At 41.3% G+C, this 25,060-nt stretch overlaps 2 protein-coding genes across 2 annotated transcripts in view; both read right to left on the reverse strand.

Moving 5' to 3' along the window:
* SCAP (SREBF chaperone) overlaps positions 1–3,433 on the reverse strand; it is an 86,307-nt gene extending 82,874 nt beyond the window's left edge. Inside the window, exon 1 of the mRNA XM_027842150.1 lies at positions 3,393–3,433. The gene's annotated coding sequence lies outside the window, so the exon portion shown is untranslated. The remainder of the gene's footprint in view (positions 1–3,392) is intronic.
* Positions 3,434–16,664: 13,231 nt separating this feature from the next.
* ELP6 (elongator acetyltransferase complex subunit 6) overlaps positions 16,665–25,060 on the reverse strand; it is a 20,358-nt gene continuing 11,962 nt past the window's right edge. Inside the window, exons 7-8 of the mRNA XM_027842200.1 lie at positions 18,007–18,153; positions 16,665–17,174 (exon numbers count right to left, since the gene is read on the reverse strand). Of these exons, the coding sequence (XP_027698001.1) occupies positions 17,046–17,174; positions 18,007–18,153 (276 nt within the window). The 3' untranslated portion in view covers positions 16,665–17,045. The remainder of the gene's footprint in view (positions 17,175–18,006; positions 18,154–25,060) is intronic.

A 25,060-nucleotide genomic window follows, 5' to 3' on the forward strand; every position in this document is an offset into this window, starting at 1 on the left:
TTTAGCTCAAGTACCACCTTCTACATGAAGCTTTTCCTAATCCCCCCAAGCTCATAGTGCCCTCCCTTCCTAAAATTATCTTGCAATAATTTTGTCTACATTCTGCATATTCTTATGTATACATTGTCTCTCAACAGAATATATGTTCCTTGAGGACTGGTACTGTTTGATTTCTGATTAATATCCCCAGTGCCTACCATAGCGTGTAGCACATAGAAGGCACTGAGTATATGCTTGTTTATTAAATGATAAAACACTATCCTTGTCCTTAAGGAGCTACCTGGTGATAATGAATATGAAAAAATTACAGTACAAGTTCTAGAGCCAAACGAGTAGCACAAATGTCAAAGTTTACAGCAGTGAGGACAAAATCAAAAGTTGCAACATGTTTCTCCACAATCTCTAAACACACAGATGAAAAAGATTCTTACAGCATAGAAAGGCCAGATATTTGCTGCTGCCTTCTGACTCCACCACTTCTGACTTATCTTTTTTTTCCACTGTTTTCCTATTCTACCAACTTGTTGCTTTCACCACCATCCCATCTGACAATGGAACAGCTAAGGTGCTAAAAATATGCAGACCGGAATTTAATCATTTTGTGTTTTATTCTTAAATTCTTATTTTCTAATATGAAATAGGATACAGAAGAAAAACACGAAGAGAATAGAATGTCTTGAAGCAACAAGGCATAGTAGAAAGAGAACTGGACTTCGGAGTCAGGAGACCTACATTCAAATATCACCTCTGTTACTACCAGTATGATCCTTGGGCTAGTCCCTTTACCCCTCTGGATCTCAATTTCCTCATCTGTGAAATGGAAAATTGGACTAGGTAACTTCTAACCCCCTTTCAGCTCCAAACCATATGACTAAGGGATAGAAAAGTAGACAAATTGATAATGTCAATCAGCAAAGGACACATTAAAGCAGCAATCCTGTAGAGATGGCACAAAAGTCAAATATTAAATAAATTTCAGACATCCTAAGATTAAATTTTCTTGCTGTTGTAAATATGCTTATTAAACTTTAAAGTAACATGAAGAATTATTACCTAGATTTTTACTAAACATTAAAAAATTCTCACTAATGCCTAAAGTATGCTAGGTATGGGTTCAATTCCCATTTCTACAACTTACTTTATAACCTCAGGCAAGTCATAACCTCTATGCCTCAGTTTTCCCTATCAATAAACTAAGATTCCTTTCTTATTTACTTCAAATAGGTAAAATCATTTAAGGAAGTAGGAGTCATAAATCAGCACAGTTAAAAGTACTTTGAAATCTCCAGGTAATTAACAGGGTAATACATAAAAAGTCATTCTCTATATATATGAGCTACTCTATGCATGGGGAGAAAGGGATTAATGGAAAGACTGAGAGTCAATAAGATCTGAGTTAAAAATTTCACCTCAGACAATCATTAGTTCCATGACTCTGGACAAGTCATTTAACCTCTTCACCTCAAGTTTCCTCATGGGAAGCACTATGCAAACCTTAAAAACCTACAAAAACATGAGCTATTATTTACAGAAAATACTACATACCTTAAAAGGAGTAAATATATATATATATATACACACACACATATATACATATATACACACAGTTTTATATTTTAACATTGACCTAGAACATACCCATAATACCATAATTTCCTGCTACAAAAACATGCTTCCAGTGAAGAAAAACACAGAAAAGAGCTTTTCTGAAACAAGCTCTTGGTTTATAAAGGTGAATGTAGGGGCGGCTAGGTTGCGCAGTGGATAGAGCACTTGGCCCTGGAGTCAGGAGGACCTGAGTTCAAATCCGACCTCAGACACTTGACACCTCCTAGCTGTGTGACCCTGGGCAAGTCACTTAACCCCATTGCCTAGCTTTAAAAAAAGAAATTAAAAAAAAAAAAAGAAATGATGAGCAGAATGCTCTCAGGAAATCCTGGAAAGACCTATATGAACTGATGCAAAGCGAAATGAGAAGTTGCCAATTGCCTCACCAAAAAAAAAAAATGTAAATGAAAATAAGTGAATCCAGGGTAATCTAAAATTATGTTTTTCAAAATTCTTAGCTCAAATGGTAAAAGTTCTTAAAGGACAACTTGCATTTAAATTCCACATTAATAATTAAAAAGCTAAACTGCCTTCAACACCTAAATAAAGATCAAATATGCCTTTCTGGGCCCTTCCAACCTTTCCAGTACTCTTACACTGGACTCTCTTCCACATACTCCATGGCCAGAGGACGCTGGCCTCCTTGTTCCTTGCACAAGACACTCTATCTCCCACTCTCTGCATTTTCATTGGCTGTCCCTCATGCCTGAAATGCTCTTCCTCCTCGATTCCTTCAAGTGTCAGCTCATATTTCACCTTCTGCAAGAAACCTTCCCTCTGAAATTACGTCCAATCTACTTTGTTCAGATATAGTACACACGTACATATTCGTTCGCTGGTAGTTTCCCCATTAAACTGAGAGCTGGGGGGAAGGGAGGGGACGGACAGTTCCTCGCCTTTCTTTGCAAGCCCAGAGCTTAGCACCGCGCAGGCACATTATAAGCAGTTTACTTAATAGGGTGTGATAAAATAATCCCTAGGAGATGGGGATTTGGTCCACAGAGTCCATCAATGGCCTAACAAAAACCACCTCTTCGCCTATCGCTCATTACTTTTCCTTCCTAGGTCAGCGCCTGGCACACGGGCTGACTAACTCGGGCAACTTTCTGTGATTCTGGTCCTTTACTAATGGGCCACATGCGAGGATCACCCTGTAGCTTTAGTAACACAACAAATAGAAACAACGAGAGGATGGCAGAGCGAGCCAGGAAAGAGCTCCCGGCACCCCCAACCAAAACCCTCGGAAAGAGGCCCCCGGCAGCGCCGCCGGCCAGCAGCACGTCAGACCCCCCGCGGCTTCGGCGGAGCGCCTGGCACGCGCGCGCCTGCGCACACTCACGCACACAGCCCAAGTTTTGCTCCGGCATTCCCACGGAGACAAGATGATGCCGTGCCCCTCTGCCTCGGTGTCCGGGAAGCGGGGGTGGGGAGACCACTGCAAAGAAGTTGAGGAGCCCCTCCCCGCTCCCCCCGCCCTTTCCGTTCCCCAGGCCTGGGCGACCTCCGACGCCGGTCGGAGCCAGGAGCGGAGGAGTGCGGCCGCTGAGGCGGGTGTTCCGAGGCGGGTCCGGGAACAGGCAGGTAGCGGGGGCGAAGGGCCGGCGCCACAGGTGACTCCCCTCGGGAGGGGAGGAGCCGGAGCGGCAGTCGGCAGCGAGGGCGGGAGAGCCGGGTTGGGGGACTGGACAGGGCCGGGGCGGGCTGAGCCGGCCGGCGGCACTGGGGCACGCGCGGCCTAGAGCCCGGCAGAGGTGGGTGGCGCGCGGTGGCGGCAGCCACGTTACCTGCGGCGGCGGCGGCGGCTCGCGGAACCGCGTGAGGGCCTGGGCTTGGCGTGCGCGCCCGCCCGTCAACCTCCCCGGGCCAGCTCCGGGCGGAGGGAGGGATGCGAGGGACGCCCCGGACTCCGACGGCGGCTCCCAGGCTCCACTCCGCTCTCCTCCCACTTCACCTCTCACCTCCTACCTTTCCCCTCCTACCATCCCGCCCACTCTCCCCTCGACCCCTCCCCAGCCTCCTAGCTCCTCCTCTTCCCGGCCCACGCACGTGCTTCCGCACGCCGCCCGCAGCGCCTCTAGCCATGCCCTCTCCCCCCGACTCACTGGCGCTCGGTCTTGCGCAGGCGCAGGCGCAGGCGCAGGCGCACTAGTTGAGCGGGGGAGGAATTTGGGAAGGGCCAGGGAGGTGGGCGGGGGAGGGCGGAGTCTTCGGGCCTAGAGGCTTGTGCACACCCCCTGGCTTGCTGGTGCACGCCTGCAGCTTCTGCAGTCCTACGTAGACTCTTGGCTGCTTAAGAACCAGGCGGTGGAAGCTGCTCAGACTTTGAGGCAGCTGGGTGGCCCAGTGGAGAGAGCCTTCATTCTAGAAGACCTACCGCATTCAAAACCGGTCTCAGACGCTTGCCTTGTGACCCTGGGCAAGTCACTTAACCTCTGTCAACCTCATTCTCCTCATTTGTAAAATGGAGACACTAACAGCGCTTACCTCCCACGGTGTTTGTAAGGACCAAATGAAATATTTGTTAAAGTGCTTAGCTCAGGGTGGGCTCCTAAAAAATACTTGTTTCGGGGCAGCTTGGTGGCTCAGTGGATAGAGCACTGGCCCTGGAGTCGGGTGGACCTGAGTTCAAATCCCACCTCAGACACTTGACACTCTAGCTGTGTGTCCCTGGGCAAGTCACTCAATCCCATTGCCTAGCCAAAAAATAAATAAATAAATACTCGTTTCCTTCCGCTTCACAAACATAGACACCAAGGCTTGTTGTGTATTATGTGTATAGACACACATAAATATGTTATGTTTGTGTATATGGTATATACAGATGCTTAAAGTCTCAGGCAACTCCATAGGATTTATCCACTAATTGATAAGGTTGGGTCTTCTGGAGTGTAGGGAGAGAGCTGTCAGGCAGGGGATAGCCCCATACTCCTGCTTCTTGGTTTAGTGCCTTGCATAGACCAGGTTTGGACCCTGCCTCAGCCACTTCCAGGCGGGTTGTTAGGAGGATCCGATGAGGTAATAAGGGTAAAGCACTTCCCTCTGTACCTGGCACAGAGTAAGCACTATATATCTTTGTTCCTTATTTTAATTCATTTAATCTTACTATAATTTCATAACATCATCATTATTATTTCTACTTCCTCTCATGTACCATACACTACTGATTACTCGCTGATATCCGTACAAGATGTTCCATCTCCAGCTCCACGTTTGGCACAGGCTGTCCCCCATTCTTGGAATGCTGGCCTTCCTTCCCTCCCCCTTCCGGAACCTCTAAGTCCCTTCACCACCAAGATCAATCCTTACCAGGTCTTTCCCTGTGTATGTATTTTGCATGTATAAATGCTATCTACTTGTTTGAAACCATATTATAAGGAGGATGTAAGATCTTAAGGTCAAGGACTATATCATTTCCAAATGTGTGTCCCCAGTGCTTGGTATGTGTCATCTGGAGCAAATCAGCCTCTAACCTGTGGATGGCTGGAGCTGAACAAAGCAGGCTAGAGACAGGAAAGTCAGGAATCAGACAGAAGTTTAATGTCAAAGTGAGGGAAATAGTTTGCAAGTGAAGACGCAGATTCACATGCCAGGGCCTGCTCCTGGGGTGGGGGTAGGGGGATCTGCTCTAGTGTGGCTGAACCTTGATTTATATACTTGTGGCAAGTCAAAGAGTCAAACACTATAGTGTAGCAAGAGTGAGGCAGGATTGTCTAGTGACAAATCTGTTCATAACAGGGCTTCACATCTGGGCCTGTTGGTCTTTGCCTGAGCTCAGGGATCATCTGTCCCAGAAGGTGAGCACAAAGGATTGTTGTTATGCCAAGCTCAGGGCACTGCTTGCCTGCTGGGCCTTAGCTCTGGAAAACAGGGTGTCTCCTAATAGTATCTTTTTTTTTTCTTTTTGGTGAGGCAATCCGGCTTAAGTGATTTGCTCAGGGTCACACAGCTGGTAAGTGTCAAGTGTCTAAGGCCGCATTTGAACTCAGGTCCTCCCGACTCCAAGGCCTGAGCTGTATCCACTTTGCCACCTAGCTGCCCCCCTCCATGGTATCTTGACATATGTGATAGGTATTTTATACTCAGTCAATTAGTAAATATTTATTAAGCATCTACTATGTTCCAGGCACTGTGCTAGGGATACAAAAAGAGGTTAAAAGGGGCAGCTAGGTGGCGCAGTGAATAGAGCACCAGCCCTGGAGTCAGGAAACCTGAGTTCAAATGTGGCCTCAGACACGTAACACTTACTAGCTGTGTAACCCTGGGCAAGTCACTTAACTCCAATTGCCTAACCAAAAAAAAAAGGCTAAGGGGGAGGCCATTTCAGTCATCCAGGTAGGAGCTAATAAGAACCTGAACTATAATGGCTGCGTGCATGAAGAGAAGAGGTCAAAGTAAGAGAGATGGTGGAGGTAGAAATGGGCATCCTTGGGGGATGGATTTGGATATGTGCTGTGAGGGAAAATAAAGAAGCAAAGATGACTGTGAGGTTATAGGAACCTTAGAGACCAAAAGAATGAAACAGGGAAGAAACAGGGAAGCTCAGAAGAGGGGCAGGTTTTGAGTTCTGTTTGGGGCTTGTTGAGTTTGAGATGTCTCCAGGACATTCAGCTGGAAATGTCCAAAAGGCAAGAGGTAATACAGTACCGGAATTCATGAAAGAGAGTAGGGCTGAAGATGGGTAGGTAGACAGACAGACAGACAGACAGACGGATAGATAAGAGATCTGTGATTCACCTACGTAACGATTAAACCTCTGGGAGCTGATGACGAGAGGGAGGGAGGGTGAAAAAGACAGACAGACAAAAAAGTTCAGGACACAGCCACAGTTAGGAGGTGTGATTATGGATGATGAGTCATCAGAGAAGAGTGAGGTGGAGCAGTCTGACAAATAGAAGGATAATTGTCTAGAGAGTAGTGTCATGAAAACCTAAAGAGGAGAGAACATGGGGAGGAAAGTGGAGGCCAAGAAGGGGAGGACTGAGAAAAGACAATTACATTTGGCAATTAAGACATGACTAGCAACTCTGAGGAGAGCAATTTCAGATGAGTAATGAGGTAGGAGGCTAGATTATAAAGGGCTGAAGAGTGTGAGTGGAGAGAAAGTAGAGACAGTGACTATAAACAGCTTTTTCTAAGCATTGAAACAAGTTTGTGTCTGTGTATATATGTAGGTGTGTACACACACACACATACACACTCACATACAAATGTATGTCAGCCAATAAACATTTATTAAGGGCCTAATATGTGCCAAGCAGTGCTAAGCATTGAGGACACAAATACAAATAAAAAGGAAGAGAGTCCCTGCCTTCAAGGAGCTTACAGTCCAATAGGGAATGACAACACAGAAAAGGTAAGGAAGGGGGAAAGGGGAAGGGAAGCAGGTACCTGACCCCGTGGGAGCATTATGGAGAAGTACAAAGAAGTCCAAAAGCAGTGCAGCCAGTGGGAAGTTGGGAGATGACTAACCTGGGCCTCCTCCTTAGATGGAGATTTTGGGGCTCACGTTCTACCCTCCATTCAGAGGGGCAGAGGGTACTGAAGAGATGTGAGGAGCAAGGTTGATTTGATCCTGCAAGATGACAAGAATTCCCAATGATGAGGTTCTTGGGACATGATGGAGAAGTTCCAAAGCAGTGTAGCTGTTGGTTACAGATGAGGAAACTGAGGGCCAGATGGGTTGACCTATTTGCCCAAGATCAAACAGCTACTTTGTGGCAAAGTTGGGATTTAAACCTCGGTCTTCTCTCCAAATGTAGTCTTCTTTCCATAGCAACAAGCCTCTTTCCCTCTCTTCCTTCTCCTCCCTCTTCCTGTATGTGTATAGAGAGAAGGGGGGTGTGTCATAAATTATTAGAGTTGGAAGGGACCTTGTTGTTGTTGTTCAGCCATTTCAGTCTCTTCGTGATCCCATTTGGGGTTTTCATGGCAAAGATACTGGAGTGGTTTGCCATTTCCTTCTCTAGCTCATTTTACAGACGAAGAAACCAAGGCACACAATGTTAAGATAAATGCCCAAGGTCACACAGCTAGTAAGTGTCCAAGGCCATATTTGAACCCAGAAGATGAATCTTCCTGACAGTAGGCCTGGCGCTCTATCCACTGTGCCACTTAGAGACCACCAAATTTAATCCACTCATTTCACAGATGAGAAAACTGAGGCACAAAGAGGTGTAAGTGAACATGACCATCCTCCCAGATTTCTGGCCTCAGAGTCATCCCTGACCCTTCCTTCCCTCACCTGTTCACCATAATCCAGTTACTTACTAACTCTGCTCAAAATAGCTGCTCTACAGTGTTGCTCACGTCTCCCTCTTTCTCTTTACTCCGGTAGCTATCACTTCATTCAAGCCCCCATCACTTTTCACCTGGATGTCTGCAATAGCCTCCAGAGTGGTCACCCGCTATTTCCCTCCTCTCAGCCCATCCTCTCTATGTAGCGGCCCAAATCCTCCCAAGACACAGATCTGACCATGACCCTCTTCTCTTAACAAATTTCTCTGGCTCTCTTTCTTGCTCCCGACACAAAACAGACACCTTGGTCTGCCATTCCTCGCACTGTCTCTGCCTGCCTTCCCAGCCTTACTTCATCTTCTTCCCTGTATGTCTACAGTTCAGGAGTGACTGATTCAAAGGGCCGTACTTGAGGACCTAAAGGGCCACATGTGACCTGGAGGCCGCAGGTTCCCACCCCCGGCCTACATTATAACCAAACCAGACAACTAGCTGTTTTCTGAACTCAAACTCCAGTCTCCATTCCTTTTTTTAGAGGTTTATCAGGGTTTTTTTTTTTAATTCTTTTTCCCTTGACAGGTTTAAGCAGCTGTCACACATTCCTGAAACTCAGCCCCTCAGAATCCTTGCCTTCCTTCAAGGCTTAACCCAGATGCTCCTTCTCCTATGAAACGGATCCCTCCGACTGTCAGATTATCATGTACCTACGTGTTACATCTTCCTAGAAGATGACTGGAAGGCCCCTTGCGGTCAAGGATCATCCTTTGTGTGTTTGTTTGTATCCCCAGCACCTAGCACAGTGTTTTGAACTCAGCAGGTGCTTAATAAATGCTTGTTGAATTGAATTAGATTGACTAAAATCTAAGTGTCCTGACTTTCCATTTTACAAATGGAAAAACTGAGTTGTCAAGGTCACACTCATAAACACTTGGCAGTACAGACACTAGGACTGTTCTCCTGTTTACTATTCCAGGACACTTACCACTATACCATGTTACCTGCCTAATATTTAAGGATATGGTTCAAACTGGAATAACTGCCTAAAAATCTATAAAACCCAGTCTTGTGATTTATTAGACAAAAGCTGGCATAAGGTTTTGCAAAGAAAACCAATAGACCTACAGTCTGAATTAATATGAGGCAGGTAAAGGGCTTACCCTTTCAAGGTGGATAACCCACACTTGATTCAATTCTGTTTCCAGAGTTAACAAGTTCATAGTTAATAGTTCAACAAGCCCCAGTGCTCACTGCTCAGAACAAAGTCTAAACAATTCTAGTGCCAAGAAATCTCCTGGCCCATTTTTCAATGTTAAGTAATTGACCAGATTACATTTTTGGTTGGATAGATCATGTACTCAGCTGAGAATTCCCCAGAATCTGTGGAAGGACCATCCACAGATTGCATTGCTTAGGAAAATAGATTGTCCAGTCAATGAGTATTTTAGTATTTATTATGCAGTTCCTCTTTCAAAAGCCACACTATGAACGATAATATCTCCAAATGTCAATTTACTTATGGTCTTGACAGCTGAGTTTAAAATCTCCAATTGGGTATGACGTGTAATCCAGTGTTTCTGAGAAGACAAGTTTATCTGACCTTGGTAAGTCTTTCTGTTGGCTTGACCTGAATTCCATTTGTGGTTGTCTGGATTACTTTGCCCAAGCTTTGTGGTTTCTGTCAGTCATTATCTCATCAAGAGGTAGGACGACCAGTTCTCTGTTTCTCTATGCAAAGAGCAGTGGAGACTGGCCTCCAGTGAAAACCAAAGCTTCTCCAAAAAAAAACAGCATAAACAGCATGCTCATGAAAGGTAGTGGGTTGCCCCTTATTGGAGGTCTTTAAGCAAAGACTGAATGACCCCTTGTTGACTATGTTGGCAGAGGGGATTATTTTTCAGATATGGATTGGTAACCCCTTAGGTACCTTCAAACTCTGAAATTCTGTGATTCCATAGGCCACAAGATGTTAATTGAGTAATTGAAGATAACCTCATTCCATTTTAACTTCCTTATTCCCATAACCTCAGCATTCAAGTTACGTTTGTATTCTGGTTCAGGGTCAGTAAAATTGAGTTCACAATAAGATTAAAAGTGAATTATTACTTTTCATATGATCCAGGACTTCTCTAAGATAGGGATCAGAAGGAGTAGGTAGTTGGCACAGTGGATAGAGCACCGGCCCTGGAGTCACGAGGACTCGAATTCAAATGCGGCTTCAGACACTTGACACCTACTAGCTGTGTGACCCTGGGCAAGTTACTTAACCCCATTGTCTAGCCAAAAAAAAAAAAAAGATAGGGATCAGTAAGGAAAATTTGATTATTAAATAATCAACTCAAACCTGTTGTGTAAAGATACAAACTTATTCCAGAGATTCCACTTAACATCATAAGGTTGTAATAATAAAATTGTTTGACCATTTTGTTCGGTTTGAGGTTAGTTATTCCAGAATAAGTAGAGAATCTCGCCTTAGTCTGGATTTCACATAGATGAAACCTCATCAGACCACTGTCAATATGGCATTCACGTCTATTAAGTGTACTCCTCAGTCCTCCCAATTCCCATACTTCAGCTGATGGTTATTTGGAGGTTATAACATTCAGAAGACTATCACACTGGTTCCAGGACAGACAGCTTGGCATAGGATGGCCCCACTTGAACTTGCTTTGCCTGCAAATCTAGATTAGACGCAACCTGCCTAAGCCTCACATTTTAACTTTAAGAATAATATTTATACTACCTAATCACAAGAACATTGTGAGGAAAATGAGTTGCTTTCAGTAGTAGTCGCAGTGGTTAGATGTTAGATGAGAGGTAGCACAACATGATGTAGTGGATAGACAGGAGCCTTAAACCCAGGAAGACCTAGGACTAGGCGTATGCCCAACTCTTCGTGACCCCATGGACCATAGCAGCCCAACACTCTCCATGTGGTTTTCTTGGCAAAGATACTGGAGTTATTTGCCGTTTCCTCCTCCACTGGATTAAAGCAAACAGAGGTTAAGTGAGTTACCCAGGGTCACACAGCTAGTAAGTGTCTGAGGCTGGATTGGAACCCAGGCCCAGCACTCAATCTGCTGAACCCCCTATCTGCCTCTTCTAATCTCTTTAGCCAATACCAACACAATTTCTGTGGAGTATCACTCCATTTCGTCCAAAGACTTGTAGCCTAATATCCTTGATTGATGCAACAGAAGTGTTATCACCTGGTTAAGTTGGGGGGGGTAGAGGTGAAGGAGGGTGGATGGCCCTTCCCCCACCCTTAGCATATATAATTCCACACTTAGAACGTTACCAACACTGCTAGCACTGGTCAAGAAAAGCTTATCTGGGCTGGAAGAACAGTGGTCTAGTTTTAGATAGTGAAACAATGTAAGACATTTCTACTCCATTCCATCTGAGAAGTAGACTAGATTGACAATTATACCCAGCCCATAATGAGAATAGCTCACACTTATATGGGACTTTACAGTTTGCAAAGTGTTTTCCTCACAATCTCACAGGTAGGTAGTTGCCAGTAATACTAATCTCATTTTATAGAAGAGAAAACTGAGGTTCTGAGGGTATAAATGATTTGCCTGTGGTCAAAGAGCCAGGAAGTATCAGAGGTGGGATTCAAATCCATGTCTCCTGACTCTAAATCAAATATTCTTCCCACTACACATATACCCATAGTTGGGTGGGGTGAAAAGAGGGAAAGCCCAAAGAGCAGAGTGATTAACTCTGGGAAGAAGCTTAGAAGGGGGTGTTATACCCAAGGACAGTATCAGGGTTAGTTGATGATAATAGTGTTATTGGGCTAGAATCCACAGATAGGGCAAATGAAGCACCTAAAAGTGAACATGATATCCACGAGCCCCATATAAAGGGTCAATGCCTTTATTTTTTTTTTTTTTTAAAAAGGGGGGGGAAGGAGAATCCTTTTAAAGCTCTATCTTAAAAAAAGATTCATCTATTCAGGTTTATTCTGGAGGCAGGCTAGGAAAGACACATATATAAATGTACCATGTATTCAATTACACATATATGCACATGGATGTATACATATACATATTTGTGTGTATGAAGTGGTCCAATATAAAGAGTCTTGGATATGGAGTCATAGGAGTTGGGTTCAAATCCCAGTTCTCCCATTTACTACCTGTATAACCTGAGGCTAGTCACCTAACATCTCTGGGCCTATTTCATTTTCTGTAAAAGGTGAGAATCACATCAGATTGGCAGAGATGACAAAAAATGAAAATCACAAATGTTGGAGGGACTTTCAGAAAATAGGCACATTAATTTGCTGTTGAAGGAGCTGTGAATGGGTCCAGCCATTCTGGCAAGCCATTTGGAATTGTGCCTAAAAAATTACTAAACGATGTACATATACCCTTTGACCAAGTCATACCACAGCCAGGCCTATACTTGAAAGAGATCAAAGAAAGAGGAAAAGAACCAACAGAAAAATCTTTATAGCAGCTCTTTTTTTGTAGTGGCAAAGAACTGGAAACTGAGTGGGTGTCCATCAGCTGGTGAATGGCTGAGCAAATTATGGGATATTAATGTAATGGAATACTATTGTGCCATAAGAAAGATAATAAAAATCATAGCTATTATTTATATAACACTTTAAAGCTTGCAAAGTGCTATATTTAATATTCACAACAACTCTGGGAGGCAGGTTTTATTATTATTAGCCCCATTTTATAGATGAAGAAACTAAGGATGAGCTAGGGTAAGTGACTTGCCCAGGATCACACAGGTAATACATGTCCAAGGTGAGATTTGAACTCAGGTTCAGCATTCTATCCATATATGTGTGTTTATGTATGTGGACACACATATGTACATTTATATGTGTGTGTATTTATATGTATTATACACACACACATAGACACATCTACATGAATAACTGAAGTAAAGCTTCTTAACTTATTAACCTCAGTAACCCTAGAAAGATGTAGGTCTACCGATTTTATGCTGAAATGAGGTTTGGAAAGGAATTTTCCGAAAAAGCAGGGCATAGTTTCCCCACATCTTCTAGATTTGTCCTACCACTCAGGCAGGCTCTCTCCAAATTTGGGGCTCGATTTCTGTGCTTGTGAATGGATGGGTGGCTCCTGACTGACCAGAAGTTGCTAGGCAGGATGCACTGCCTTTCTGAAAGCCTCTGCTTTCAGGCCAGTGGTAGTCTCAAACACCAGCTACAGGACTCCCCCTAAGGAGCCATCATCTTCTACTTGATCAGCTCAAAGCATGGCTTTTGCTTTCCAAAAGGAGGCACAAGGGAAGAGATAATGGTGGTCAGGTTTGTTTTTTTTTTTTTTTTTTTTTTTTTTTTGCAAGCATTCCAGTGGGGCTCTTATTTCAAAACAGAACAAAACAAAACCTCTCCTAGGACATTTACTAGCTCATCTCTGTACCTTGTTTTCTTTTCTAGGAGAACCCTCCTCTTCTCTTCCCCTCTCTTTCCAAGGTTACATTAAAATTTGAGCTGAACCCCAGATTTTTCCTAAAATTAAGTCTCATTTAGTTGAAATGTGGAAGTCAGGTCCCTGGGGACTTTGCATCTTAGCTTTCAAAGGCAGGAGGATGTTCTCATACTATTCTTGTGGAAAAGATGAAAATACATGGTTTAGATAATAATACAATTGGGTGGATTGATTCAGAACTAGTTAAATGACTACACCCAAAGGGTAATTGTTAATGATTCAACTTAGAAAGGAGATCCTCAGTGGCCATTTAGCCCTGTGCTGTTTAACATTTATCAGTGATTTAGATAACGGCAAGGAAGGGCATGCTTATGGAGTATGCAAATGACACAAACCTGGTAAGTAGAGCCAGCATGATAGAGGACACATTCAAAGTATGAAAAATTCTTAACAAGCCTAAATGAAATGAAATTTAATGGGCATAAATGCCTTCTTACACTTTGGTTAAAAAAAAATCAACTTGACAAATACAAGATACAGGTAGTGAGGCTAGACAGCAATTTCTATCAAGAAAGATCTGAGTACTTTAGTGGTCAGAAAGCTCGATGTAAGTTAACAGTGTAGTGTGATATGGCAGCTAGTTAACGCAATCTTAAGATGCATTATGAAGGGTACAATATCCAGGAGTAGGGAAGTGTGGTACAGTAGACTTTACCCTGGGGTCAAACCCCATCATGTTCATGAAGTTCTGGGTAGCATGATTTAGGAAGGGCATTGATAAGCTGGAATGTCCAGAGAAAGGCAACCAGGATGGAGAAGGGCCTTGAGCTCATGCCATATAAAGACCATTTGAAGGAAGTAGGGAATTTTAGCCTAAAGAAGATGTAGGTGGAATATGATAGCTCTCTTCAGATATTTATTTGAAGGGCTACCATGTGGCAAGATTAGACTTGTTTAGCATGGCCCTGAAAACAGAACTAGGAACAATGGGTAGAAACTAGAAAAAGGTAAATTTAGTCTTGGTTTAAGGAAAAGCTTCCTAACAATCAGAACCATCCAAAACTAGACTGGCTACCTTGGGAGATAAACTAGACTGAAGGTCTTCAAGCAAAGTTTGAGTGATCACATGTCAAACATGTTGTAAAGGGGATTCTTGTTCATGTAGAGGCTAGACTAGAATTGTGTCTGCAATTCCTTCCTCCTCTGTGAACCTGAGAGGCATGTTCTCACAGATGAGAACACACATTTAGCCAGTCTGGATTTAAAATCAGTGGCCTTGAGTTCAAATCCTATATCTTACTACCTGTGTGACTTTGGACAAGTCACCTTCCCTCTTTGGGCCTGTTTTCTCATGTAAAATGAGAGGGTTGGACTAGAGGACCTCTAAGTTTCCTTCCAACTCCCAGTCTATGATTCTGAGATCCTAAGACAAAATATTGTTTCACTGACACCAAGTGCCCTCCAAAGTGACTTCTCCCTGACTTCACCATGCTAACTCTTCTGTGAAATGAAGGGTTGGAATAGATTATCACTGAGGTCCCCTCGCCCTCTGACAGTGCAGTTCTGTGGTCTTGGGAGCAATCCAGGATGTAAAAAATAAAAATCCCTTATTTCTCTACAGCTCTAAAATTCTGTAGCACTTACTGTCAACATCATTCATTTGGATACAATACTATTTGGTCCTCAATTATTCTGTTTATTTCTATCTCTCCCAACTAGAATGTAACCTTAGGTGTAGGGATCATGTTTTACACTTATTTAGTACTACCCACAACAGCTGACGTTTATATGCCACTTTAAGATTTACAAAGTGTTTTACATCCATTATCTCATTTGATCCTTCCCATCACACCTAATGGTTTTTAAGTTAAGTCTTTTTTCCAGTTGTGTCTAATTTCCCATGACCCTATTTGGGGTTTTCTTGGCAAAGATACTGGAGTGATTTGCCGTTTCCTTCTTCAGCTCATTTTACAGATGAGGAAACTGAGGCAAACAGCATTAAGTGACTTGCCCAGGGTTACCCACCCAGTAAGTATCAAGGCAAGATTGAACTCAGGAAGATGAGGCTGACTCCAGGCCCGGCACTCTATCCACTGGGCCACTTAGCTTGCCATAGTAAGAGACTTGGGCTGTTAAATTAAACAGAATGAAGGAGCAGAATTTTAGCCTCCAGAGAAAGAACAGTAATAGCTAACATTTATGCAGTGCTTTAAGGTCTAAAAGTAATTTACATATATTATCTCATTTGAGAATGAGAGGCTACAATTGAGTTCAAAAGCTCCAAATAAGAGAAGCAAGAAATAATGAGCAACCCTATGCTGTGATTGTGCCACTTACTGAAGCCAAAGGTCAGTGGCATGGGAGGAAGGGGAAAGGATTTGAGGTGGGAATGGGAGGGTAATCTCAAATCAGGGAAGTGTTAGAGCAGGCCAACATCTTTGTGGGGGGTGGGATTCCTAAAATCATATTAAGGCTTGAGAGGGGACATAAAGGTATGGGAAGCCTGCTTCCAGGTTCTATTTCTACCATTCTGAAAACTGTCATTCTTCATTAACAACAACATCATTATACAAATCATAATTATATAATTATTACATACAAATAAGGGCCAGCATGACTCCATGCTGTACAGAGAGCCAATTTCAGAGTCAGAAAAACCCTGGACCAAGTTCTGTTTCTCACACATTAAAAAAAAGGCTTATGGAGTAAGCCTTGGGCAAGTTAACCTCTGTTTAAGTAAAACTTCCTAAGTCTTTAAACTGCCAAGCAGGTGCCAACCTGCAAAGGTATTAGGCATTTCCCCATTGCAAGCTCCCAACAACTATGAAATAAAAAGTTTGGTCCAAAAATAATAACTCATTTGCATAGAGCATTAAGGTTTGCAAAATCCTTTTCCTAACAACAACCATGATCTACCACTCACCTTGGTTCTGAAATGACACATACATGTATATGTGTATCTAGACACACACAAATACATATTTGTAACAGCATTCTGTGGCAGCAAGGAACTGGTAACAAAGTGGGTGCCCAACGACTGGGGAGTGCGTGAACTAGGACATATGAATGTAATGGAGTCTTACTGTGCAGTGAGGAATTCAGAGAAATGTGGGAAGATTAGTGTGAACTGAGCCAGAATCAAAAGACCAGTCTGCATGAATACGACAATATAATGGAAAAGATCACTCAAAGGAAAGTGAGCTCCGAGTGATGGAAAAACCAAAGAAGGTCCTGGAGAAGTTATACATAATGAAACATAATTTCCCCCTCATAGTGAGAGGTGGGAGACTCCTAGGACGGAATATCACACATATTGTCAGATGCAATTACTCGGTGGGACAAAGGAGAGGTTAGTCCAGGTGGGGGAAGGATCCTGAAATGACTTTGATAGAAAGACAAACGGCATCAATAAAATCTATTTAAGGTTTATTAAATAGATTACACACATGTGCCAACAAGATCAGCCCACTGTGCAGTATGTTTACATCCAAAGCCCAAGACTAGAATCTAGGCTCAGTTTCCCACAGTGAGTAGACAGGATGCCCATTTCTTGAGAGTTCTGCACATTCACTCTTGGTCTGCTTACCAAGAACAGGGGTGAATCAGACAAGCAGGCAAAACATATAGCAGTCCTGCCCTGGGCTTCCACCACAGAAGCCACATCTGAAGTAGCTACGCTGGTCTGTTTAGCTTGAGCAAAGCTGGGGAAGGTCTGTTTACGGCATGGCCTTTTCCTTCAAATCTGAAAACAGTCAGCATGTCACTTTTCACAGTCCAAAGATCAAGTCACAGCACAGCAGGAGATAGTCCTTTAGCAAAGAAGGTCACAGTCTTGTCCTGTATCTTGTATTGATAAGTGAGACTCCGAGTCTGCTCAACTTTTGGCTGCTGCAATCCCCGCCACAGGATTTTCAACTGCAGAAAGGAGGAGGAGAATGAATGAAGGGCCTCACTGAACAGCCTACTCCTCTGTCCTTGTTCCTTTATTCCTCGAATAACTTTTCTCATACAGCTTCAACCAAAGGTAACTAACTTCTCTAAATAAGTGTGCTTGGACTTTATATATTGCCAGGTGTGTTTTCCTCAGGACACTTATCTCAGCAATGCCACTATAAAGGAAGAAGTGTGCTGCAGTAGAACAGAGTGCTGGCTTTGAAGCCCAGTTCTCCATGTACTGCCAGCGTGGCCCTTCATTTTCTTCCTCTGGACTGGATGGTCTCTATGGTCCCTTCTCTCTATCTGTGCTCCTAGGAGCCACATAATAACAGCAGTCTCACTACTATACAGTCACACCAGGGCATTATCAGTTTGATCATCCACTTGATTCACCAGACTTGACTACAAATGACTTTTGGCCATTTCTAAAAGTGAAAGCTATATCCTCAAAGCATAGAGATCACCCACCACTGAGGTTCTTCAAAAGAATGGTCTGAAGAAAATTCCCGTAACTGAATTTCTGAAATTCAGAAAAATAACTGAAATTAAACACATTCTGAATTATAGCAAGTATAGCCTCTCAAAGGGACTATGAAAGTCAACCCTCATATTATCAGTTCAGTGTCTTAGCATGGCGATTCGACCTCTGGAGAACTATATTTGGTATATGTACCAGTATTTTATTCAGCTGTAATCTGTGGTCCTCCTTCTACCTGAAGGTACCTAATACCACCACAAAAACACCCTGGAGAACAGACCTTTATTAGAAGCCATTAACTACCCACCATTACCCAGGCAATGCCCACATTACCTGCCCGTGAACATCCTTGCAGAATCCAGTTGCCAATCCCTCAGCCCGGAGGATCAAACTACTTTGGTGACCGAGAGCATTCGTCAGCATTGTCCTCTCCTCATCCTCTGTTCTGTCACTGTCATGCACCAAAGCCACCACGTTTCCCTAGATCAAAGAGATCCAAGCACTATTAAACCATCCAAAGGAAAACAATTCTTAGTTACAAGGGAAAAGGCTGGTTTGGCTCAACTGCTGGAAAGAAAGGCTGGGGCCAGGTTGTATAGGGCTTTAAACGCTAAACACAGGGGTTAATCTTTTACCCTCAATGTAACAGAAAGCCACTGGAGCTGATAGAGTAGGGCAGTCACATGGTCAGATCTGTGCGTAAGGGAAATTACTTTGGCAACTATGTGTAGGATGGATTGGAGTGGTGAAAAAGCTGAGGCAAGAAGACCAATTCAGAGACTGTTGCTGCTTTATCTACTTTATTGCCAAGTCCTTCAAAATATCTTTTTCATTCGCCCCTTCTTTTCCATTCTCACCACTATTACTGTAATTCTGATTCTTATTAGCTGAAGTCACGACTGCTTCTGTTACAGACTCCAACTCGGTTTCCCTGCCTCTGGTCCCTTCCCTCTCCAATTCATCCTGCTTCCAACCATCAGATTAATCTTCCTAAAATACCTTTCTGACTATTTCATTTACCTAACTCAATCTCTCTCTATGAACCCCAACATCTTAGCCTGATCTCAGGATGTCCCAGAGCCTGGTCTCGATCTCTTTTCCAGTCCTGTTTTCCATCACCTGCCTCCTCCACAAAACCTCTATTTAGGCGACCTGCTTTACTCACTGTCCACTGAATATACTTTGTACTTTGCTGGTTCTAGGGTTTTGCTCATGTGATTACCTCCATCCAGATTGCTCTTCCTTTTCTTGTTTCCTCTTAAAATTCTACCCATCCTTTAAAACCCAGCTCAAATTATATTTCTAATGTAGAGCCTTCTCTAATTACCACAGCCTGAAGTGATCCTTCTCTTCAACTCCCAGAGCACTTATTGCCTTTATCAATTATCTATTAGTTTGTGATACCTCTTCTAGAGTTACTGAAATAATTGTATTATTAGTTATTATATTTCACATTTGTCTTGTCTTTCCAACTTTCCTGAAAGCTCCTAGAAAGAAAGGGTTACCAATTTATATTTCTTTGTATCTCAAAAGGTTTTGTACATTGTATAAAGAGACTCAATACATTTTTATTGATTTAAATCTATTATTTCTCAAGTTCTCAGAAAGAGCAACAAATAAGAAACAGACCTTAAAGTTTCTTTTGCTTTTTCCTGCCTTGATTTGAGTTTTATTGAATTCCAGACTTTTACCATTGGAAGTACTCTTTGATAGCATCTGTTCTAAACTAAGCCTCAATAGAGGCACCCTTCTTACAATATCCTTATGGATGGTCACCATCTCTACTTGAAAACTTCCAGGGGCTCTATAAAATAATTTTTGGTAGTTTGATTGGTATGGCACTGAATAAGTAAATTAGCTTAGGTAGAATTGTCATTTTTATTATATTAGCTCGGCCTACCCATGAGCAACTGATGTTTTTCCAATTATTTATATCTGACTTTATTTGCGTGAAAAGTGTTTTGTAATTGTGTTCACATAGTTTCTGGGTTTGTTTCAGGAGGTAGACTCCTAAATATTTTAAAATGTCTACAGTAAGTTTAAATAGAATTTCTCTTTCTATCTCTTGCTGTTGGGCTTTGTTGGTAATATATAGAATGGCGATGATTTATGTGGGTTTATTTTATAGCCTGCAGCTTTACCAAAGTTGCTTATTATTTCAAGCAGTTTTTTTACCTGATTCTCTAGGATTCTCTAAGTATATCATCATGTCATCTGCAAAGAGTGATAGCGTTATTTCTTCTTTGCCTATTCTAATACCTTCAATTTCTTTTTCTTCTGTTATTGCTAAAGCTAACATTGCCAGTATGATATTGAACAACAGTGGAGATAATGGACATCCTTGTTTCACCCCCGATCTTAATGGAAATGCTTCTACCTTGTCCCCATTACATATATGATGCTTGCTGAAGGTTTTAGATAGATGCTATTTATTATTTTAAGGAAGACTCCATTTATTCCTATGGTCTCTAGTGTTTTTAATAGGAATGGGTGCTGTATTTTGTCAAAAGCTTTTTCTGCATCTATTGAGATGATCATGTGGTTTCTATTAATTTTGATGTTGATATGATCAATTAGGTTGATAGTTTTCCTAATATTGAACCAGCCCTGTATTCCTGGTATAAATCCTACCTGATCATAGTATAATATTCTTGTGATAAGTTGCTGTACTTGCTAACATGTTATTTAAAATTTTTGCATCTATATTAATTAGAGAAATTGGTCTATAATTTTCTTTCTCTGTTTTGACTCTTCCTGGTTAAGGTATCAGCACCATATTTGTATCATAAAAAGAATTTGGTAAGACTCCTTCTTCACCTATTTTCACAAATAGTCTATATAGTATTGGAATTAATTGTTCTTTAAATATTTGATAGAATTCGCTTGTAAATCCATCTGGCCCTGGAGATTTTCTCCTAGGGAGTTGTCCAATTTCTTTTTCTGAGATGGGGTTATTTAAGTATTTTACTTCCTCTTCTGTTAATCTGGGCAATTTATATTTTTGTAAATATGTATCCATTTCACTAAGATTGTCAAATTTATTGGCACACAGTTGGGCAAAATAGTTCCTAATTATTGATTTAATTTCCTCTTCCTTGGTGGTGGATTCACCCTTTTCATTCTTGATACTAATAATTTGGTTTTCTTCTTTCTTTTTTTAAATTAAATAAACCAAAGGTTTATCTATTTTATTGGTTTTTTTTTTCATAAAACCAGCTCTTAGTTTTATTTATTAGTTCAATAGTTTTCTTAATTTCAATTTTATTAATTTTCCTTTGGTTTTCAATATTTCTAATTTGGTGTTTAATTGAGGATTTTTAATTTGTTCTTTTTCTAGTTTTTTTTAGTTGTATGCCCCAATTCATTGATCCCTTCTTTTTCTATTTTATTTATTTAAGCATTTAGAGATATAAAACTTCCCCTAAGAACGGCTTATTTTATAGGGTTAGAAAAAAATAATAACAAGATTCATTTGGAAGAACAAAAGGTCCGGAATATCAAGGGAACTAATGAAAAGAAATAAAGGGGAAGGTGGCCTAGCCATTCCAGATCTTAAATTGTATTATAAAGCAGCAATCATTAAACCTGCTTGGTACTGGCTAAGAAATAAAGTGGTGGATCGATGGAACAGGTTAAGTATGCAAGACACAGTAGTCAATGACTATAGTAATCTATTATTTGATAAACCCAAAGACCCTAGCTTCTGGGATAAGAACTCACTATTTGACAAAAACTGCTGGGAAAACTGGAAAAGAATATGGCAGAAACTCGGCATAGATCAAAATCTCATACCATATACCAAAATAAAGTCAAAATGGGTTCATGATTTAGATATAAAGGCTGGTACTGTAAGCAAACTGGGAAAGCAAGGAACAGTTTACCTATCAGATTTATGGAGAACAGAAGAATTCATGACCAAACAGGAGATACAGAACATTGCAAAAAGCAAAATGGATAACTTTGATTACATTAAATTGAAAAGTTTTTGCACAAACAAAGCCAATGCAACCAAGATTAGAAGGAAAGTAGAAAATTGGGAAAGAATTTTTACAACCAGTCTCTCTGATAAGGGCCTCATTTCTAGAATATACAGAGAATAAAGTCAAATTTATAAGAATACAAGTCATTCCCCAGTTGATAAATGGTCAAAGAATATGAACAGGCAGTTTTCAGATGAAGAAATTAAAGCGATCTATAGTCATATGAAAAAATGCTGTAAATCAGTATTGATTAGAGAAATGCAAATCAAAACAACTCTGAGGTACCACATCACACCTGTCAGACTGGCCAAGATGACAAAACAGGAATATGATAAATGTTGGGGAAGATGTGGGAAAATTGGAACACTAATGCATTGTTGGTGGAATTGTGAAATTATCCAACCATTTTGGAGAGCAATTTGGAACTGTGCCCAAAGGGCTATAAAAATGTGCATACCCTTTGACCCAGCAACAGCACTTCTAGGGCTATATCCCAAAGAGATCATACAAATGGGAAAAGGACCCACATGTACAAAAATATTCATAGCTGCTCTTTTTGTGGTGGCAAAGAATTGGAAATTGAGAGGATGCCCATCAATTGGGGAATGGCTGAACAAGTTGTGGTATATGAATGTGATGGAATACTATTGTGCTATAAAAAATGACCAACAGGCTGACTTCAGAAAAACCTGGAAAGACTTATATGGTCTGATGCTGAGTGAAGTGAGCAGAACAGGAGAACGTTGTACACAATAACAGCCACATTGTGCGATGACTATCTTTCATAGACTTGGCTCTTCTCAGCAATGCAAGGATCTAAGACATCTCCAAAGGCCTCGTGATAGAAAATGCTATCCACATCCAAAGAAAGAACAATGGAGTTTGAATGCAGATTGAAACATACTATTTGCTATTTTTTTCTTCTGTTGAATTTTGTTTCCTCTTTCTGGTGATTCCTTCTATTGGTTCTAATTCTTACCTACAACATCACTAATGTGAAAATATGTTTAGTAGGAATGTATATGTATATCCTATTTCAGATTGTGTGCCATCTTGGGGAGGGTGGTGGGGAGGAAAGGGGAGAAAAATTTTGAACTCAAAAGCATAGGATATGATTGTTGATAAATCAAAATAAATTAATTTTTAAAAAAAGAAAAGAAAACTTCCAGGGGCAAAGGACTCTCTGCCGTGTCACAGACTATCAATTGACACTGAGAACTGCCTGTCATCATGCTGTCTTACACTTTCCAAACCCAACCTAGGGAAGTACAAAAATAAGCTGCTCCCTGTGGCTCTCAATGTTAACTTAGACTTACAGAGAAGAGAAATTTCACTCCATGTGGCACAGAAGAGACTGTACTGAACCTCTTCCCCTTCTTTCCACCACTGGCCTCTTCAGCTAGTACTCGGGCGATGTCTAACTCTAGATGAGCTGCCAGTTGGTAAGTCTTTTAAAGTATTACTTTAATACACCAAGCACCTGTGGTTTCATTAATGTGGGTTCTCCGCTTACTGATATAGATCAGAACTGCCTCTACACCTGAGTAGAGAACAGTTTTCATGAGTGACTAGGGCAGGAAAAAATGCACCACTTGATAACCAACCTTCCTATGACACGCCTCTTCACATGGAGCTAGGCTAGTCCTCAGATAAGACTCACAATGCATCACTGGACACAGTGTGGTAGGTCCTATGAGAATTTGCATGCCATTAGCTTAGCCTTTGAAGACCGAGTCACCTCCCTGGCATAAAAACGGATCTAGAATGGCCTTTAATGGAGGTTTATAAGTAAGTCTATAATTCAGTTTACTGACAACCCATGAAACAACAAACACAAAATACAATATGTCCCTCAGTCCTGTGCTGCCCCTCTTCCTCTTCTAAATTGGTGGTAACAGAAAAGCATAAAGGGGATCAGAGAGTACTAAGAATTACACAATTTTTAGACCAACTAAAAACCATTAATTTTGCTACTGTTACCTCAAATGTAAGATCTCTATCCAATGTCCAGTGAGAAGACATTCCAATCATGTTAATCTTGACATTCTTACAACAATGAAACCAGAACACCAAAGGAAGCTCGAGCTAAATGAAAAAAGTGGTTCTCACAGGTTATCCTTGAAGAGACAAGACAAGGAGTTGGCAGAGTGGACCTTATGGATCCAAAGGCAACATCAAAAATTTCGTGGGATACTTGGCAATCTTATATTGTAAGACTCACGACTGGTATCTGCAAAAAGACTGCGCTGAAAATAACCAGAGCTACTTATGCACTGACATCTGCTACAGAAGATAAAGAGATAAAAAAAATCCCAAGAACTCAGCAAAAGCCTCCCAATTAAATCAACATCTTCAATACTCTGTGACTTCAATGCATAAGTGGGCGATAATGAATACACAAGAGACAGAGAGCACTGCGGGAAGTAAAATGGATAATTTTGATTACATTAAATTAAAAAGGCTTTGTACAAATAAAACCAATGTGGTGAAGATTAGAAGGAAAGCAGAAATTGGGGAAAAAATTTTGTAGCCAGTTTCTCATAAGTTCTCATATCTTACATAGAAACCTCAGTCAAATATATAAGAATATGAGTCATTCCCTAATTGACAAATGGTCAAAGGATATGAACAGGTAGTTTTTGGAAGAAGAAATCAAAGCTATATATAGTCATATGAAAAAATCTCTAAATGATTAGAGAAATGCAAATTAAAACAACTCTGAGGTACCATCTCATACCTATCAGATTAGCTAAAATGATAAAAGGGGAACATGACACATTGGAAGGGAATGTAGAAAAATTGGAATACTAACACGCTGTTAGAATTGGTCACTAATACAATGGTGGAATTGTGAACTGATCCAATCATTTTGGAGAGCAATTTGGAATTACATCCAAAGAGTTATAAAACTGTGTATATCCTTTGTTCCAGTAAAACCACTATTAGGTCTGTTTCCCAAAGTGATAGGGAAAAAGGAAAAGAACCTATATGTTCTAAAATATTTACAGCAGCTCTCTTTGTGGTAGCAAAGAACTAGAAAGTGAGAGGATATCCATCAACTGAGGAATGGCTGAATAAGTTATGGTATATGATTGTGATGGGATACTACTGTGTTGTGAGAAATGATGAACAGGCTGGTTTTAGAAAGACATAGGAAGACTTGCATGAAATGAGCAGAACCAAAAGAACATTGTATACAGTAACAGCAATACTGTTTGAAGAGCAACTGTGAATGACTTCAGCTGTTCTGAGTAATATGATCATTCAAATCAACTACAAAAAACTTCTGAAGGACAATGCTATCCACCTCCAGAGAAAGAACTGATATATGGAAGTATGTATTGTATATGTGTGTACACACACACACACACACACACACACACACACACACACACACACACACACAC

The sequence above is a fragment of the Vombatus ursinus genome, unplaced genomic scaffold, assembly GCF_900497805.2.
Source record: "Vombatus ursinus unplaced genomic scaffold, bare-nosed wombat genome assembly UNPS02014867.1, whole genome shotgun sequence".
Classification (NCBI taxonomy): domain Eukaryota; kingdom Metazoa; phylum Chordata; class Mammalia; order Diprotodontia; family Vombatidae; genus Vombatus; species Vombatus ursinus.